The 17614-nt window shown below is 35.3% G+C and overlaps 1 protein-coding gene across 5 annotated transcripts in view; it reads left to right on the top strand.

Moving 5' to 3' along the window:
• The window catches only part of LOC6641790 (slowpoke-binding protein), a 44839-nt gene that overhangs the window by 1710 nt on the left and 25515 nt on the right, over positions 1-17614 (top strand). For 4 of the 5 annotated variants that reach the window (XM_047010969.1, XM_023175468.2, XM_047010971.1 and 1 more), the window contains exon 1: positions 16704-16761. In XM_047010969.1, the coding sequence (XP_046866925.1) occupies positions 16756-16761 (6 nt within the window). In that variant the 5' untranslated portion in view covers positions 16704-16755. Of the gene's footprint in view, positions 1-15344; positions 15435-16684; positions 16762-17614 lie in introns of those variants that run through there. The other variant, XM_047010970.1, reaches the window with a different exon arrangement.

Raw genomic sequence — 17614 nt, 5'->3', positions numbered from 1 at the left:
GTGTAGCTGCAAAAAGGGCGTCGTTTTATGCATAATTAGCATAAATGTCGTAAATACTTTTTGCGTTGTGCTGTCGTAGGCGACACTTGGTCGCACTTAAGTGTTATGGGGGTTACCGCATCCCAAAATGCCAACGATCTATTGATCCAACTTTTCTATCAAAATTAACATGAAAATCAAATCAACAAATGAAAATGAAGCCGCAAGCCAAAGACAAAACGTAAAAATCGAATAGAATTTTGTGTATGTGTGTGTGTGTGTGTGTGTGCCAACACAGACTTGGGATGAAGGCAAAGAACAATTGATGTGTCTAAGGCAAATAGCAAAGCAAAAAGAACAAGCGCCAGATTGAAATCCTCGCACACTCGTAGAGGAAACATCAGGGAATCGATTGAAATTTTAAACTGAGACCCGCTGCTTTCTCACAATCGACTTTCGTAAAGTTCTTTGCCATTCATTTGGCTAGTTCAGAGTACAAAGCCATAAAAATAGAACATTAGCCCTAAAGGCATTGCCAACTTCTTGTTAGCTTACGGCCATAATCCTTGCACAAAATTCCTGGTAATGTTTAGAAATAAAAAGTAAAAGAGCATCTTTTGATAGTGCTCACACTGACGCTTTTGCTGATACTAGTGATTCTATTGATGCTGATGTCCTTGAGGGTATAATGCATTCCAATTGCCAACGCTTTTCAAATTGAGAGTAATGCAACGTGGCGGCATTCAAAGCATTTCAAGCGCATTCCTTTAAGGGCCTCTGTGACAAGACAAAGATGTGAAAGCCATCTCCATTCTGCATTGACGATTGCGTCTTAACTGTCCCATTTGAAATAATTCAGGCAAATGCACAAATGGGCAAACAGCAATTTCCCTTTCATATCATATTCCCAAGCAATGGGGCGTATGCGTAATATTATTTGTTATACTATTTTGGAAAATTACAAGAAACTGAAGGGACAGAAAAGTTTTTCGATAAAAGAAATTGTATACAAATTAGAAGCATAAATTAAGAAATATACACAAGTCACAAAAAAAAGAGGGAAACACTGGTCTTTTATGGGTTTGGTATGGCGATTCACTACTGTAAGTTCATAACCATTTCTTTGTTGCCCGAGGGTTTATTCCATTGCTTGCTCTCATTCCACTTACGTTCTATAAATTGTTATTTTGTATCGACAAAATACTTTTCCTCTCCGCTGATTTATGTGTGCGTGGTGGCTGCTGCTGCTGCTGCTCGTGTAGCAAAATGTTTATTTTAAGCCCTTTTTTTGGCTTCGTTTGGTTAGGTTTTTGTTCGCAGGGAATTAGTTCATCCTGCTACTTTAAGTCAAGTCTGCCACGCCCCATCATTCAGGCGCCACCCAGAAACATACACACCCAACTACATAGTAGAGTCTTGATATGTTTTTACCGCTTGTGTGTTTGCTGGCTTCAATTTGTTTGTTTGTTTATTTCACTTTTCGTTTTTACGTAAAAGGTCAAAGTTAGCATTCGCTTTGGGCTTTACATTCTCTACTCCCATGAGCCATGTGCATATACATTTGTACATATATACACATACATATATATGTCTGTATAAATATATTGGTGTGGGTGTGGCTCTAAATTTTGTTTATGTGCTTGTCGCGGGGGTTTTGGCCTGTCATTCATTAAAAACTTTTGAAGAGATTATCGACTAGGCCAGTCGAAAATATTTATGGGGCCGAAAGAAATATCAAATAAACAAACTGAACAACACATTCATTTGCCATACGTTAAAGGTCAGAGATTGACCTTTAACATATATAGATATACATATATTCTAAAGTAACATTATAACATGAAATCAAAGACACGATGACAAAAGCAAAGAAATATTTGACATTTAGCAAATGGCAGCAATAAAAATCAACTTAAATAACGTTTATGGTGGAGCATTGAATTTCTGTTAATGCCTTCTGTGGGCAAAAGCATTCGGGGACGAAAGGTAACGAGAAGAATATAATGTCAAGACTATCATAAAAGAAATGCCGAACTACAAATGCCCTAACAAGCCTAAATCTGTTATAACATTTTTAATCCAGAAATACTTTAAGCGAAATTTCCTATACAGAAGACCAACCTTAATAAGATATTTTGAACTATTGGAGGTGGCTGTGCTATATCTTGATGATACACTTTGTAAGAGTATAAAATGAACAAAAGATAAGTTTATTGTAAATTTGAAATTTTCATTGTTTTTCTTCTTCATGCAAACACAATTAAAATACCATTTTAACCACCAACCAAGGGGAGCCTTTATCAGACCAAGGATCTACAACGGTACCACCCCGCCCATTGTTTTTTCTTTTTTTTTTCTTGCTTTAACCTTCTCGACCGAGTTCGCCCCGCCCCATTTATATCCATAAAAAAAAGTAGCCTAGCCAGTAAAATGCAAATTTTACAGTGTGTGTGTGTGCGTGTTTGTATATGTATGTGTGTCAACATGTTGACATAAAAAACACACGGCAACATTTTAGTAATTTATGAGAACTTTCAATAAATTTAAGGCCACTGCTAAAATTTTTCTCACTAAGCTGTCGTTATTGACAATTAATGAATTTTGTACATAAATATCTTTAATATTTTATATAGATGGATGAAAAATTTAAAATTTAAGATTTTAAATTAAAAGTAGATGATTCACAATTAAAAGATATCTGAGTTTTGCTTTTACCATATTTTTCAGTTAAACTGAAACTAAACTAGTTAGAAAGTGAATCAAATTACTTAAGATTTTTACAATTCTTGTCTAATCAACATCGAATAGACAAATTTTGCTAATAAGTAGGCAACACTTTTTTGCATCAAACAAATTTATCATGAATTTGATAAACGTAAATGATGTTTATTGTATTTACTGCATTGTTTTTTACACCTCTAACCCAAATATCGGACTCACTAACATTTCATTGTTTTCACTTAATCAACTCCTGGTCAATTTATGAATCGTTAAATCTCAAAATAGACTTTCAAATTAGAATATAATAACAGCTTATAAAGAATGATTTCATTTAACATTTAATTACAAATTATTATTTACTTATGTATATTTTGTTTAATGACTTCCATTAATAACATTCCCAATTTGCATATTGAATAAACTAAGCGAAAACATTTATTAGCATAAATATTAATGTATTTATGGTATGTATCAATTGCTGGTCAAACAAATTGGATTCGTATGTGGAATCGTTGAGTTGTGCTTGCCTCGCAACTCACTCACTCATTCATTCATTCTGTTGAATCGACATGCGAACAACTTCCGTTTCCGGCGGCAGGTCTGAAAGCTACCGAAAACACAAATCATATTTCCGTTTTGCATTGGCAGCCTTAATATGCAATAACAGACATACATCGGAGAGGGTAATTCCCGGGTTCAGGTTGTTAAATGGCACACAAATTTGTTAGTCATTTACTGGGCTAATTGCCTGCCACATTTTCGTTCACGTAATTATAAAATTAAATATGACGTTCGCATATGAAATGCTGCACATTTCCGTAGTGAGTGACCGGACTGGACCGTACCGAAAACCAAATGGGAATGTAAAGGAAAAGTTTCTACAATATTTATACAATATTTTCTTTTTTTTTCCTTTTTTTTTTTGCCCTACTTTTGCCTGGGACTGGACTAAAGTGGACTTTCAACAGTTGCCGCTTTTGCTTTCTGCACTCCTGCACAGCAGGCAGTAACCAACTTGTTTTGCGTTTTTTTTCTTTTTTTTAATGCTGCCCAAGTGAGAGATAGATAGTTGGAAGAATAAGTGAAAGGGGGGAGGGGATGGGTGTGTGTGTGTGGATGTGGATGTGGATGTAGTGCGGTACTGTTTGAGGGCGAAAACGGCTCAGTTTACAGGTGAGCCGCACTCTCTGACGACATTATTACGATGTGCGGCGTTGTCATTGGCTTAACGGCTAATGGACTCAAATGGTTCTTTGCGGCTTCCGTATTTTTTTTTTGTTTCTGTTTCCTCTTTTCCATCTTTACTTTCTCTTTTGGCATCTTCTTATGCTGCATGCTGTATAATTTCTTTGTTTTTCTTTCTTTTTTTTTTGTGTTAATCAACGCTTGTCATTTGTTTTGCGACTTAACTTGGATTTTGTTTTGGCACAACATTGGTAATTAAAATGGCAAACGATGAATAAATTGATGTTATATTCAAGACTTAGGCATATACGAGTAAGAACTACAAACTTAAAGTTTATTTTTATGAAAATCTTCAACCAAACATTGCCAAATTTATGGAAATCGTAAAGTTTTAGTTTCCAACTTTCGTTGACAAAGTTAGTTATACAATTTTAAAGCCCGATTCCGACACTTTTTGTTTCTCGTTGGCGACCAACATGAGACTTCTAAACTTTGACATCAACTTTTAAGGCTCAACTTGCTATCCATAACTTTCAAATACAGCTGTCTAACGTGCATTCTATGTATAACTTCACAATGTAGCTAACTAGAAATTGTTAAGCCCACTTTATAACTAAAAGCTATATTACTTATTCTAGGACTTCTTTTGAAATCATTAATTTTGATTAAAGCTTAGTTTAATGGAAAAAAAGAAGGATACCTTGAAAATGCTAACAAAACGAGCCACTGCACAAAGCAAAAATAAAAAGAAAGCAAAAAAACTGAAGAGGAACTCAAAGAGCGCTTCATCCTCAGACATCTTTCACTCCGCTCAGGTAGGATATGGACCGCAAAACCGCAAAACAGCCTTTAGCTTAATGCAAAACTGAAAGCGCATTCAGGTCAAACAGAAACTCACACACACACAGACAGATACATACTGACAAACACACCACACACCTACACACACACACACACTAAGAAATATCGTCTAAAACATAGAGGAAAGTTTACTTCATCTCAATAAGCAAAATGTCGAATTGTGGCCACTCGTTATGACCCGACCCACTGGGCAGTGGCATATGCAAATGAATTTTAGTTTCCAAATGCGACTTTATTGTAATTTCTGGCATAATTACTTATCCAACACACAGATAATACCGAAAACTAGAACAGTGCTCGAGGACATACAAACAGACATATGTACATACATACATATCACACAGTATGACAATGAGAGAACTACAAGTCGACGTATAACCATTTGCATAATCCGTAACTAAGGGGGTAGAAAATGACAGAGAAACAGAAAAAGAGTGAGAAAAAGATGGTATAATAGAATTAGCCATAAACAGGCGAAGAGTGCATTTAATTTTTTAATTTTCATTCCACTTTGATGACTTTTGTATTGCCTGTTCCTCTGGTTATCCGGTTTATTTAATGGCCAAGCCATTAAGAAGTTTATGTTTCGTTTAACTCAAGGATCGCAGGGGTATACATAGTTTAAGCGTTGATTTTATTGAGTGGCAAAAAGAGTTGAAAAGTAGACTCTATCAAATAATGTCGTTATAGCACAATGTTTCATTGGTTCGAATAGCAATCAATCTCTAAATTTGATAATTTACCAAAGTGAGCAATAAAAATTGGCATCTAAAATATTATGATTAAAACTGGGTTTTAGCTTCAGGTCAATAAAATTTATCAATTTATAAGATTTTCAGTCATAGGCAGCATGCAAACGCTTTTGTCTTTTTTTTTTTTACTTTTGCGAATTCTCAACTATTTTAGCGCTATAGTTGAGTTCTTAACTAATTTGGGTACGCTGATTCTGACTGCATACTCAGTTTTTGTTCATTACGTCCAGATTTTGTGAAATTAGGGGATCTAGGGTTGGGAACTAGGCACCTAAGAGTATACTATATAATGTTAAAAATTGTTTTTCTACATTTTTAACGAATTGTAGAATTTCTTGTTTAAGAAAAATAGCTGTTGTTTGCGAACATTACTTATAAACAATTTGTTAGATGCATAAAATTACAATAATTCTTTAAAATTAACAAGTTGCAAATTCTTTAAATCCGTATAGCATACTTTTTGGTTCGAATTTTACTCATTTTGGAACCATATCCAAAGTGTATGATAATATACATGATAACAAAAAAACGGCTATTTGATTTTGTGTAAATTGCGTTTTAATCATACCTAATATATTAATAGGTTAAAAAAATAACGTTTTGAGTATAATAACTTGTTTATATTATACTAGAAAATATTGAAAATGAGGCTATTTTGAATAATTCCAACGCATTTTTTTCAAAGTCCCGACGTGATGGGCAAAAACTAAGTACAGGTTCGTGATCAGCACCCCCAAATTACTATAAAAGACCTATTGAACTTAGAACACTTTTTCATGACCTCGAAAATGTCGGCCTGTGTTATTCATAATTTGTGATACTTCGACGAAATAGGCGCAAGCCCCAAGTGGCGCTTCCATAAAAATAAAATAAATAACAGTATTATTTTAAATTTATTATCTTAGGAAACAAAAAGGTGTCGAATGATTGGATTTCTACGAAGACAGCCGTAATGGCGTGATAAAGGTAAAAAGAAAACTATTTCTGTTTACGAATGTGTCATAAATCTAACTTATTGGCATGTTTACTACTGGTTTTGAGACATTTCTTGCCGATAAATATTGCATTTTTGATTAGCAAGCTAATATAATTCAATATGAAAAAACTCATTTATTTCATTTTGAAAACTGAGACACGGGGCAAAATTTTGTATGAAACAGCAGAGGTGAAGTTTTGCATTCGAGCTTCCAAACATATACTGCAGGTGTTATATATCTCGGTTACAGCTGGATCTAATGACTATAACGTATAGATACCATTCTACTTTTCTCAATAAATCCTTTTTTTTTTTGAGCTGATGACATGAAATTTAATATTTGTGAGTCTATCATACCTACAAATTTGATCAGGATCGGGAAACTATATCGTATAGTTCCCATAGGTCGAAAGCAGTGACTTTTGTCAACCACTTAGTTAGTTTTGATGCTATTGTCTTAAAAGTTAATGTCTCTCAGTTGAATAAAGCTTTGCATACTAGCTAAATTTCATCAAGATCGGATGACTTATATCACGGAAATTCGACTTTTTGTATATAAGGGAAGAGTAACAAAAAAAAACTTGCAAAACTTCAACGCGGTCGAAGCTATCCCCGACCCTGTGGACTTTATATCCTTATTGCAACAAGTACTATAGTCAAATCAAAAGTGGCTTTGTTAATGCTTCCCATTTCCATAGAGTGCAAAAGATTCACCTGCCCCACATTATATTAATTTCTATTGCCTTCAACTGTCGCCGTATCTCATTTGAAATGCTAGAATGCTCTTCCACACAGTCAATTACTGTTGAAACTGTGGGACAAAGGCAAACAATGTCAATTACATCGATTTACATATGATTAAAAGCTGTTTATATATGCATTCAATTTGTTGTTTGCGGGATAAGAGAGCTTAAAACGATATCAGTAAATCACACTCTCTGTCTCCCCTTTTGACGGTACATTTTCAGGCGATTTGCGTGCCTGAACTGTAGGCAATTAATAAGAAGTTCCGCATACATATGCATACATGCGTGTACTTAAATGATTAATGATTGAACCAGTTCCCAATGTCTGTGTATTTAACATGGCCACAAAGGGTCGCTTAAGATTGCAGACTGTGATGATTTCACATTGCGTTTGCATAATTAAATTACATTCGAAATGATGGCATTCTATCCTTTTCTCGACTCTCCATTTAGATACTTCTGTCACTTGTGTCCGCGTGGTAGCACGGAATTAACGGGTATCTAGTCAGTCTGCCAATCGAACGACACGGACAAACGGTGTCTACTGTCATTGTGGTTTTTCAACGAATTGACATTGCCACAGCCATGACCATCAATTTTCGATATAAGGATTTCATTCCGCAAATCGTTTATCTCAATTTTCAATAGAAGTTGGCAAACTTGCTCCCTGATGGTGGGATAAATGAATAAATCTTTGATTGGATTGGCCCATTGACACTGATTCTTTTATTCCACGATTGACCATTTGTTTTTTTTTTCAACTGTCAATTAACCAAAGAAGTGTTATTTTCATGAATGAAGACAAATTTAAAGTTATCTTGGAAATGCCTGAATTTATGAACTTTAAGATAAGGCTACCTTGGCTGAGTTAGTCCCTTGCAGGTGACCAGTTGGTTATAAGTTTTTTTGTGGGTCAGGCCAGCATGACTCTTCTAGCAATGCTTTTAGCTATGCTTCTAGAGAGATGATTGCGTTGCCCCCACAACTATTTTGCATATGGAGCCATCAGCCAGTGAACCATTTCTGTTTTGCCCCTAAGCAAAGAGGAAATTTACTGCAGTAGCTCTTAAGTCTAGCAATTTCTCTACCCTTCAAAGTAATCTTTAACTGTTGACTATTATTATTTTCTTGACTTATATAAATATTTTCTATTAGCTTTTAATTTCCTCAAAAATTGTCTTTTTGTTTAACTTTTAATCAATCACACAAAAACAAAAATTGTCAGCCTAGATCACAAATATATCTTCATTATCCAAATGTCCGGCAATCAGAGCGGACAAAAACAATAGACTGCCTTTGACAACTGTCAACAGCTTGTCATTTGACAGACAATTGTCTTTATCGGCTGATAAATAATCATCAAAACTATTTCGCACATTCGCTAGCGAAGGACATTTGCTTTTGGCCATACTGTGCAGTAATTGAAGCATTGTCCTGTTTCTGGAACACAGTCATATTGCCTTCAAAGCTATATAAAAGTTACGTCAACATACACACACACAGTGTGTATGTCTAAGTGTGCGTGGTCGGGGTCTAGCGACCGGGAAAATGTAGAGGAACTCTCTTTCAAGCGCTAATTAACTGCGGCTGCAGCAGGAAATGTGCCAACTGTCAGCCGGAATCGGGTTAATTAATCTCTTTACCGCCTAACGCGGGCAAAAACAAAAGCAAAGCTGTAACCGAGAAGCTTCAGCATTTTGGGTGTCATTTCCCTTCTCTCAGCGAAATGTGTGTCAGGGACAAAAATATACCTAAAGGTATATAGGCAAAAGATAGGCAAATGGCATAACATAAATCAGAAAAACAAAATTCTCACTAGATATTGAAATCCACATAACTATAAACTTATTTTTTCCATTTTTAACGTTTCTATAACATTCCGAAAAATAAAAGAACCACGGACGGTTTTTCAATTTTGACAATAAACTTTGCTATGAGCAGTCAGACAGTAGGCAGAAGGAGAAGCTGAAGGAGGAGGCAGAGCTGCGACTGCTGCGAGGATTTCTGTTTTGCCACATAAAGTAATAAAAAACGTGTGAGAAACTCAAAGAGATTTTGCCTGAATTCAATTTGCCGTGGTGCAAAGGAACAAAAAAAGAAAAAGAAAAAAAAACGTATAAAAGGACTGAGAACGTCAACAAGCACAAGGACATCAATGACAACCCACTGGTTTGGTTTGTCGGTTTTAATAAAAATACTTTCTATATATAAAACATATGTATATGTACGTATGAATTTGATCAACGCCGTATCTGTTTGTTTTTTTGTTATCTTTTCTTGCCATATTTGCTAGGATATTAGCTCTCTGAGTATTATTTACTTATTTGTTGGGAGATAAAATATCACGAATATGACTTAAAGTGGTCAACAATATCTAGCCAACAAAAAAAAAAGGAAATCAATCTTGTTTGAAATCATTTTATAAAGCGTTTTATCCAAATGTTTATCCCAAAATAAATCATGGGAGTTTTTCTGTGGTTAACTTTTAAGCTGAATTCAAAACAAGGCAAAACTATTTTTCATTATTTAATTGTCAATCTGGTTTAAAAGCAGGGCAGATTGGATCTAGGGCTGGAAATTGGGGCGAAATTTGCTTTCGAAAGTAGAAAAGTATTCATTTAACAAACACACTTGTAACTTAATAGTATCTACATATGAACAATGTTTGCTTCGAGAACAATTTTCCAAAATTTTGTACAGCTTCTGAGACTGTTTATTGCATACTTTAGAGAGCAAGGGTTTCCCCACAGACCTCTATCCGCATTGTTTACATCAATATATCAAATATGATAACGTCTAAAGTGTTAATACTTTAAATTAAAGACTATTAATTTTTATTTTATCTTTATACAGAATGTTAAGCTTTCACTAGAACTGAGATATTTTTCTTCAAATACCTTACCTTCATGATTGGCTTACGTTTTGTAGTATTGTTGACGCAATATTTCAAGTGAAAATATGTTTTTTTTGCCGTCTTAGATAAGAAAGACAATTTATGGTTTCACCTTGTCCAGTCAAACTTCCTTGTTGGCAATTACAAATGTCAACCTTCCACAATAAATACAAGGATTGTGCAATCACGAAATGTATCAAACCGAAAATAGGAATTCTTGGAAAAAACCGAGGTCTGTGTACAATAATCAGAAGTTGTTCATATGGTACGCTTGAAGGAATGGGAAGGACGGTACCGCCTGCACTTCCGTTTGCATGCGCCAACTTCAACGTTTGGTCTTCGTCTGTTTTTATTACATCCGGTTTGGACTATGTTCTGGTTTCATGGGGGGCAGAACCGAGAGGAAAAGTGGTGACTGTGAAGCAGCTGTTGCGACCGGAAGCATCCCTTTGGGGAAAAAGGTAGAGTTCTCGTCGCCATTACCGGTGCGAGGCTGAACATTAAAATTGCATTTCGAAATCCGAGTGCCGGTGGTTTGAGAATGGGCCAAATAGGCGGTTGGATAAAATGTCACGTAAAGTTTTTACTCTCGCTCTCAGTGGCTTTCTCGTTCTGTCTGGCTCGCTTACTCTTTCTCTCTGAACCACATTGGTGGTATGACATTACTGACCTGCACAACCAAACAGCAGAGAGAAAATGTTCAAGCTTTTCCTTTCTCTCTGTCAGCTTTTCTTTTTCTTTCTTTTTTGTTTTCTTTTTTCCTTCTTTTCTTTTTGTGTGTTGCTTCCGTCGACTACATACTTCTTCCTTGTACTCGACAATCAATTTTATTGATTTGCATTTACCCCACAATGTACATATGTATGAATATATATGTACACAACCAAATAAATATATTTATATAGGTACATATATGTATATGTATATTGTCAACAAGAAATTTAAATTGAATAGTTCACTCAGCTTTTACTCCATTTAATTTAATTTTCACACACACACACACACTCGCACGAGTTGGGTTAAAGGAAAAACAGATATGGGAAAGGGTTTGAGTCGGTTAATTAAAATGAAAATACATGAAATACAACAACAAGAACATACTTTTTTCCTATATAAATTGCCGGCGTCCATTTTCAATGCAGACTTGTGCGGAACTGACCAGAAGAATATACAGAAGAACCGAGAAACGACCGACCGAGGTTTGTTTATTTGCATTTCATTTGCCACGTTTCTAGTTTTACGCTTTTGGCCATTTTTCTTTGCCATTAACATTACCATTACCATTAACATTAGCATTACCATTGTCAATGGCAATTTTGTTTTGCCAGAGTGCCGGAAGTGTTCCAACATGCAACATGAAGCAAAGAGAGGGCCAAAGAGAGAGAGAAAGAAACTTAAATCTATGTATGTGCTGCATGTTGCTGGGTGCTTAGAAACACTACAGAGATAATCATCTTTCCATAAAATAATCATAAATCCAAAACTAGGCAAGATTAAAACAAATACTTCGGGTCTATAACATATTTGGCCAAAAGGTGAAGGTTACAGTGTTTGCTTTATGGTTTACTTACCGGAATATAATTGAATTTTGTTATTTAAATGCCAACCACAAGTAATTAATAAATATCTACAGCAAAAACCTATTTAATCTCAACTGAGATCTCTTGGGTGGTAAATGAATAATTCATGGCAAGAGATGAAATCAATTTGTCGTTGCCTCTGCAATTTGTCTTTTGACTTTATAATTATTGCTGAAAATTTCAACAGCTTGATTTGAAGCACAAAATAAGTAATGTAAAAGTAAATATAGTATAGTATTAGAAATAATATTTATTTATTTAATATATAAGGCATTAATACTATATACCTGCTCATAATTTTGGTGGGAGGAAATAGGCCAAAATCATGGGGGAGAAAATTTCATGAAAACCATTTAGACTTTTAGTTTCAACTTGAAATTGTCTTATAATAATTAGAGGCAATAGCGGTAGTTTTCTATCTACTTTTGCAATATTTGACTGCATTTTATTTATATTTCAACCCGGTCCACTAAGCAAAACTCTTCTTAGACCATTAAGTTACAGTGCTAAAATTTGGGTAATTTCAAAGAGAAATTATCATTTGAAATAGAGTTAGACTAATGATTTTGTTAGCCAAATTATTTTAAATGGGTTTGTACTTACTCTGAATAGTGCAAAAGTCTTGTACTAATCCTTTTTCTCTGGTAGAGATAAGAAAATTGTTGCCTAGTCGCAGCTTTGACTTTCCACTAGCCAGAGATGTTTCTTTAGTCTGGAGGATGCTTTAATCTTAATACCAGGATAACTTTCTCGTTGAAATTGGTGTCGACCATAATATTCGATCACTCTAGCCATGAGTAAAGACCCTACAAATGGCTCTTGGCGACTAAAATAAAATGCTCGCTTCTCCAAATTTTAATCACAAACGCAGTATGTGATTCTACTCTATTCCTACATTTGAATTACTCTATCTAAAGTTTTTTAAGCAGTTGTTTATTTTTACTTTGACACGATTATAAAAACCTTGGTATGGTCAAAATTAACCCAGTCCTCTGCGTGCAATATAGGATAGTTTACCCAACTGAAGTTGTAAAACATTTTGTTTAATAATTGTAATTAAAGAGTCAGTCCTTTATCAAATTTTGGCTAAAAAGTTTTCATACATTTACAAAATTTCCCTGCTCAAATGCAGCAAATGAATAAATGAATGGTGTATGTTTAATTTTGTTTCAATTAAACGACCAAATTACTTCATTTTATTTTGTTATTTACTATAATGGCCTTCTAATTAATGTTATAATAATAATGATTATACTAAAATGCCACGCCTTATACAGTTGGCACGCATTCGCATCAAATTGAGCGACAAAACCAAATAAAAACTTTTTGCTTTTGGCACGAAAATTATGAATTTACACGCAACATGAACTGGATGAGAGAAAAGGGAGGAGAGACACACACACACAGATGGGCAGAGAGTATGAGAGGGGTAAGAAAAAACCTTGAAAGTTTTCACTCAAGTGCCGGGCCATATGTAAGCCACCGAAATGGGTGTGGTTATCCTCCACTCCCTCTCCTTCTCCTTTGACATCCCTTCCAAACTACTCCCAGTCAAAGTTGAGACAAATCACGCTGACTGCCTCAACATGACAGCTAACCCGCCCAACTGTGTCTCCCTTCTTTCCTGCCTGCCTGACTGTCGCTCTTTTAGCCAGTTTCCTTGGCCAACTCCAAGGCAAAGCGATGATAAATGAACATGCTGAAAGTGACACAGATTTTCGGTCAGCTGCTGCAGTTGATTTCTAGTCATAGCGCATACATGTCGTAAGAGTAATTTATTGTAAATGTGTTATACATGTCAGTGTGTTGCTGTTTATGTGTGTGTGCGGGTTTGTGTGCAGTATTGACAATTTTATTAGCCCGATTCATGTGTTTTTATAATGCGGGCCATAACAATAAAGTAAACCTCGTTAATTTCGCGACATATGTTTGAACACATTTTGAATTGTCAGCAATTGGGGGAAGGGGGAGAGCAGATAATTATGATGGCAATGTCAATCTTGTTGATGATGTTTTTGATGCGGTCGATGGTTGATTCCAACATTTAACTGAGGAACATTTATTTTTTTGTTGAGATTTTTCGGTTTATGTTTTAAGCTTTAATTGATTCAATTGTTCAAATTTAAGAGAAATTCTTTCGTATTTCTGCGAACATTTTCATCCCATTTAGTGTGTTCCATCGTCCCTAAAAGTTCAAAGTTCAGGCGCGTGCCATGTACATGACTGGCATTTCCAGAGAGACTAAATCAACAGTTTGCCTTTTACCTACCTCATCACCATACCAGAAACAATGTCAAACCAAATGCCAAGAATATTTTCCTTTTTCGCACACCCACTCACACTTTTATTCTTTCTCTCTTTCGCTCTTCCTCTGTATCCCTCTCGTTTGCACTTATATTTGGCAGCGCTTACCCGCTTGCTTGGCCATAATGATAATTGTTAAAAAATAAAAGCGAAGGCGGCAGCCACTAAAACACGGAGAACGCTCCATTGAGCAAGTCAAGCTCATACCCATTCCAAATTCCATTGACCCTCTTGTGTGAATCAAACGCTAAATGAATTTGATGTTGGCCATCAACTCTCAACTCTCGGCAGGACATCCGGTCCCCACCTTCAAAGTGCCACTTGAAATTCGATGAGGAAAGCTAATCCCAAGGCTTTCACTCAATCAACGGGGGAGCAGCACCAACAGCAACAGCAACAACAACAACAGCAACATCATTGTTTGCCATTCGACCAATTATATTTTGGGCAAAAACAAATCAATGAAGTGTAATTACATGAAAGCAACAGGATTGCTAGAGTGAAGAGCTGCAGACTTACTGAGTATAATAAAAGTGAAAACAAAAGGAAACCAAGTTTTTTTTTTGCTTAATGGATAGATCTCAATAGAGATAAGAACAAAATTAACTAAATTTTAACTTAATTGATGCCCCTCATGAAAGATTATGATCGCAAGAACGACAAAATGGATCCATTAGCTTATTGAAAGTAAACTTGGTCAAAGTTGCGTGCCGATATTAATCCATCGTTTTTTAGATAATCTTAATTCTTCGAAACTTAAAAAGTCGCACTTTTACATTCATCAATAAGTTTTGAATCGGAATGTTTTTCTAAAACATCGTTAAATTGGAAAACCAAAATAATTAAGATCAAGATTTTTTCAAAATTAAAAAACAAACATTTGGTTTCTAGTCGTTTGATTGGCTATTTCAAGTGATACCCTTTGCTTTCGGATTCATAAAATCTAGCTAAAGATAAAGAAAGTTATGAAGCTATTAGGCAGTCCTTGTGAATAGATAATGCCGATTTATGGTGTAATCTCGTTCAAAAACAACTGGTTCCTTTTATAAAGTGTACATTGTACTAAAAACGCTTCCATTCTGAGTTAATTTCTTTGGATTAACCTAGTAAACCTATCTAAGTACCTGATAGCTCATATACGTACTGATATTTTGAAACATTTTGAAATTGTGTGCTTTTGTAAGCAAGAGTTAGAGTCTTAAACTCTTCCAATATGACTTTATCCAAAATCGATGAATTTCGCATTATTTTCGTTTAAAATCAACAATACAATTTAATTTATAGCTTTTTTTTGGCAAGCTTACAAAAAACTCATAATTCTTTTTACTCTTGCTTTTCATTTTGCAGCCCCTCCAACCACTGTGACGTGCCCATAAATGAAAGGAACGTGCGATGCAACTGAATCCCAGCAGACATACTGAAACGCACTACTGGATTGTGAGTATAAATCCCCCTGGTAGGGGAAACTTTATTGAAAGCACTGCCAACTCTCAACTCTTAGTTCTTTTATGAATCCTTGAACTTTAAAAGTTTTGGTCTGCCATTAGAAATTGCTTCAACTTGACAATTTCTTGCCACAATTATTCAGCCATAAATCCTAAAAAAAAAAAAATTCAAAAAATAGTTGCCAAAAAAAATAAGAAGGAACGAAGAATGAATGAAAACTACATGCATATACACAAAAAAGAAAAAATGCAAATTCAAATAGAATTCAGGAAAGGGCTGATGCAAGCAGTCGGCATTGTCCCAACACATTGGCCGGATGCCAGAGACTGGCTCCAGATGAGACAAAAGACTGTCTGACTAACAGGCAAAGTGTCTGGGCAAATAGAATTTGATTGCACGAAAATTGTTGGAAAATTACAAAATTGTTGGAGAAAATTTGCTCTCTGACATGTGTCATGATTTTATTTAGCGGCTTTTGTTTCGGTCACACAGAAATCTCAATTAGAAGAGCGGAAAACAGGGGGGAAAGCCAAAAAAACTGATGACAATGATGATGATAACACACACCAAATTAACTAATCAAGATGAAATAACTGATGATGTCTTTCCTACTAATGCATTTTTCATTATCTAACCAAAATGCGAGGGCTTAATAAATCATTTCTAATTTTCGGTTGCCCTCAATCAACCAGCAAGAAATGAATCGACAGAATCCTTATGCTCTGTCATGGGTATTTGGCCTTGTTTTTGGGTGCAAAAAAAAAGACAAAAAGAAAATAAACTGCAGTTGACATTTCTTTGGCTCTAAAATTGATGATCTGACTTAAATGACTTGACTTGGCTGACCATCAAATTGAATGAAAAGATGTTAAGCTGTCTTTTCAGCCAAAACCAATTTGTGGTCGCTTGTTTTTTGGTTTTCTTTTTTGACCCTTTTTAGATTTTACAAAGAAATAAATAAAGAAGACTTAATGGCTTATGAGGATGTTTAATTTGTGGCAATATATTATAAAAATTCTTTGAGAGTTATTTAACTTTTTAGTTAGCCCTTTATATTCGTTTTCATTAAACACAAAGGAGTAAAGAGTATGTTATTTAATTGCATATAAATTAAATGCAAAGATTAGACTTGGTAACGTAATCAAATACTCAATCACTCTAACACTCTGACACTATTCTTCCTTGAGAAAAAAATAAAAAGCAAAAAAAACGATATTTATATGTAATTTTTCTCTTTCCAGACCCTATTTTGGTGTGCCTTAGGAGGTTTGATATTGGGTGGAATTGTTGTCATTTCATATTGGATAAGACGATGCAGGTATGTATTTGTGTTATATATTTTATAAAAAATTCTATCAATATGAAAATATGCCTCGATCGAAAGCGGGAAAAAAAGAAACATTTATCCAATTATGGACCCCTGACCACGTTGTTAGGCCTTAAGATGATAAATACAATGTTTTGTTTAAAATATTCATTGGACTAAGACCCGACGCCACACGTGACTAGCAGTGACTAGCTCAGCGAGCAGCGAATTATTCACAAAAAGCTCAACGTGAATATGAAAGCCAAGAGACTATGACAACGACCACAACGAATGCACGTGAAGGGTGTGAGGAAGTATGGAAGACAGACAGATAGTTGGCTAGGATGGTAGAATGACGGTTTGACGACATTTACAGAAAACTAACAGAGAAAAACGAACAAACAAAACACACGAAAAAAAAAAATATACCACTCGCTGTGAATAATTCAAGTCGACAATTGGACTGACTGTTAGCAATTAAGTTAATGATGCAAGGTCACTGGAAATGCGCACCGAAACCAAGCCAGGACGACCAGGCCTCCACAACAAACTATGACGTCTCCAAATGGCCAGTAACTAACCCCGCCTCCAGATAAACCACTCTGTCTGGGGTGCCATTACATTACATTGGCGCCACAGACAGAGGCAGAAATTTTGTTTTATTTTTTTTCTCGTTCTTGTTCTTCATTATTAATAAAAAAAAGGACAGCAAACGTAGCAAACAGAGGCAAACAGAGCAGCAAAGGACACAGAACAAGACACAGACAAGTTGGACGAACAGGAGAGTCGAATGACTGTTGCGTGTGCACGACATTCGGTTTTCACGCGAGGACAAGGCGTGAATAAAAACTTTTTCCAATTTCCA

This window comes from Drosophila willistoni (genome assembly GCF_018902025.1).
Source record: "Drosophila willistoni isolate 14030-0811.24 chromosome 2R unlocalized genomic scaffold, UCI_dwil_1.1 Seg200, whole genome shotgun sequence".
NCBI lineage: Eukaryota > Metazoa > Arthropoda > Insecta > Diptera > Drosophilidae > Drosophila > Drosophila willistoni.
This window is presented reverse-complemented; position numbering and strand designations above follow the sequence as displayed.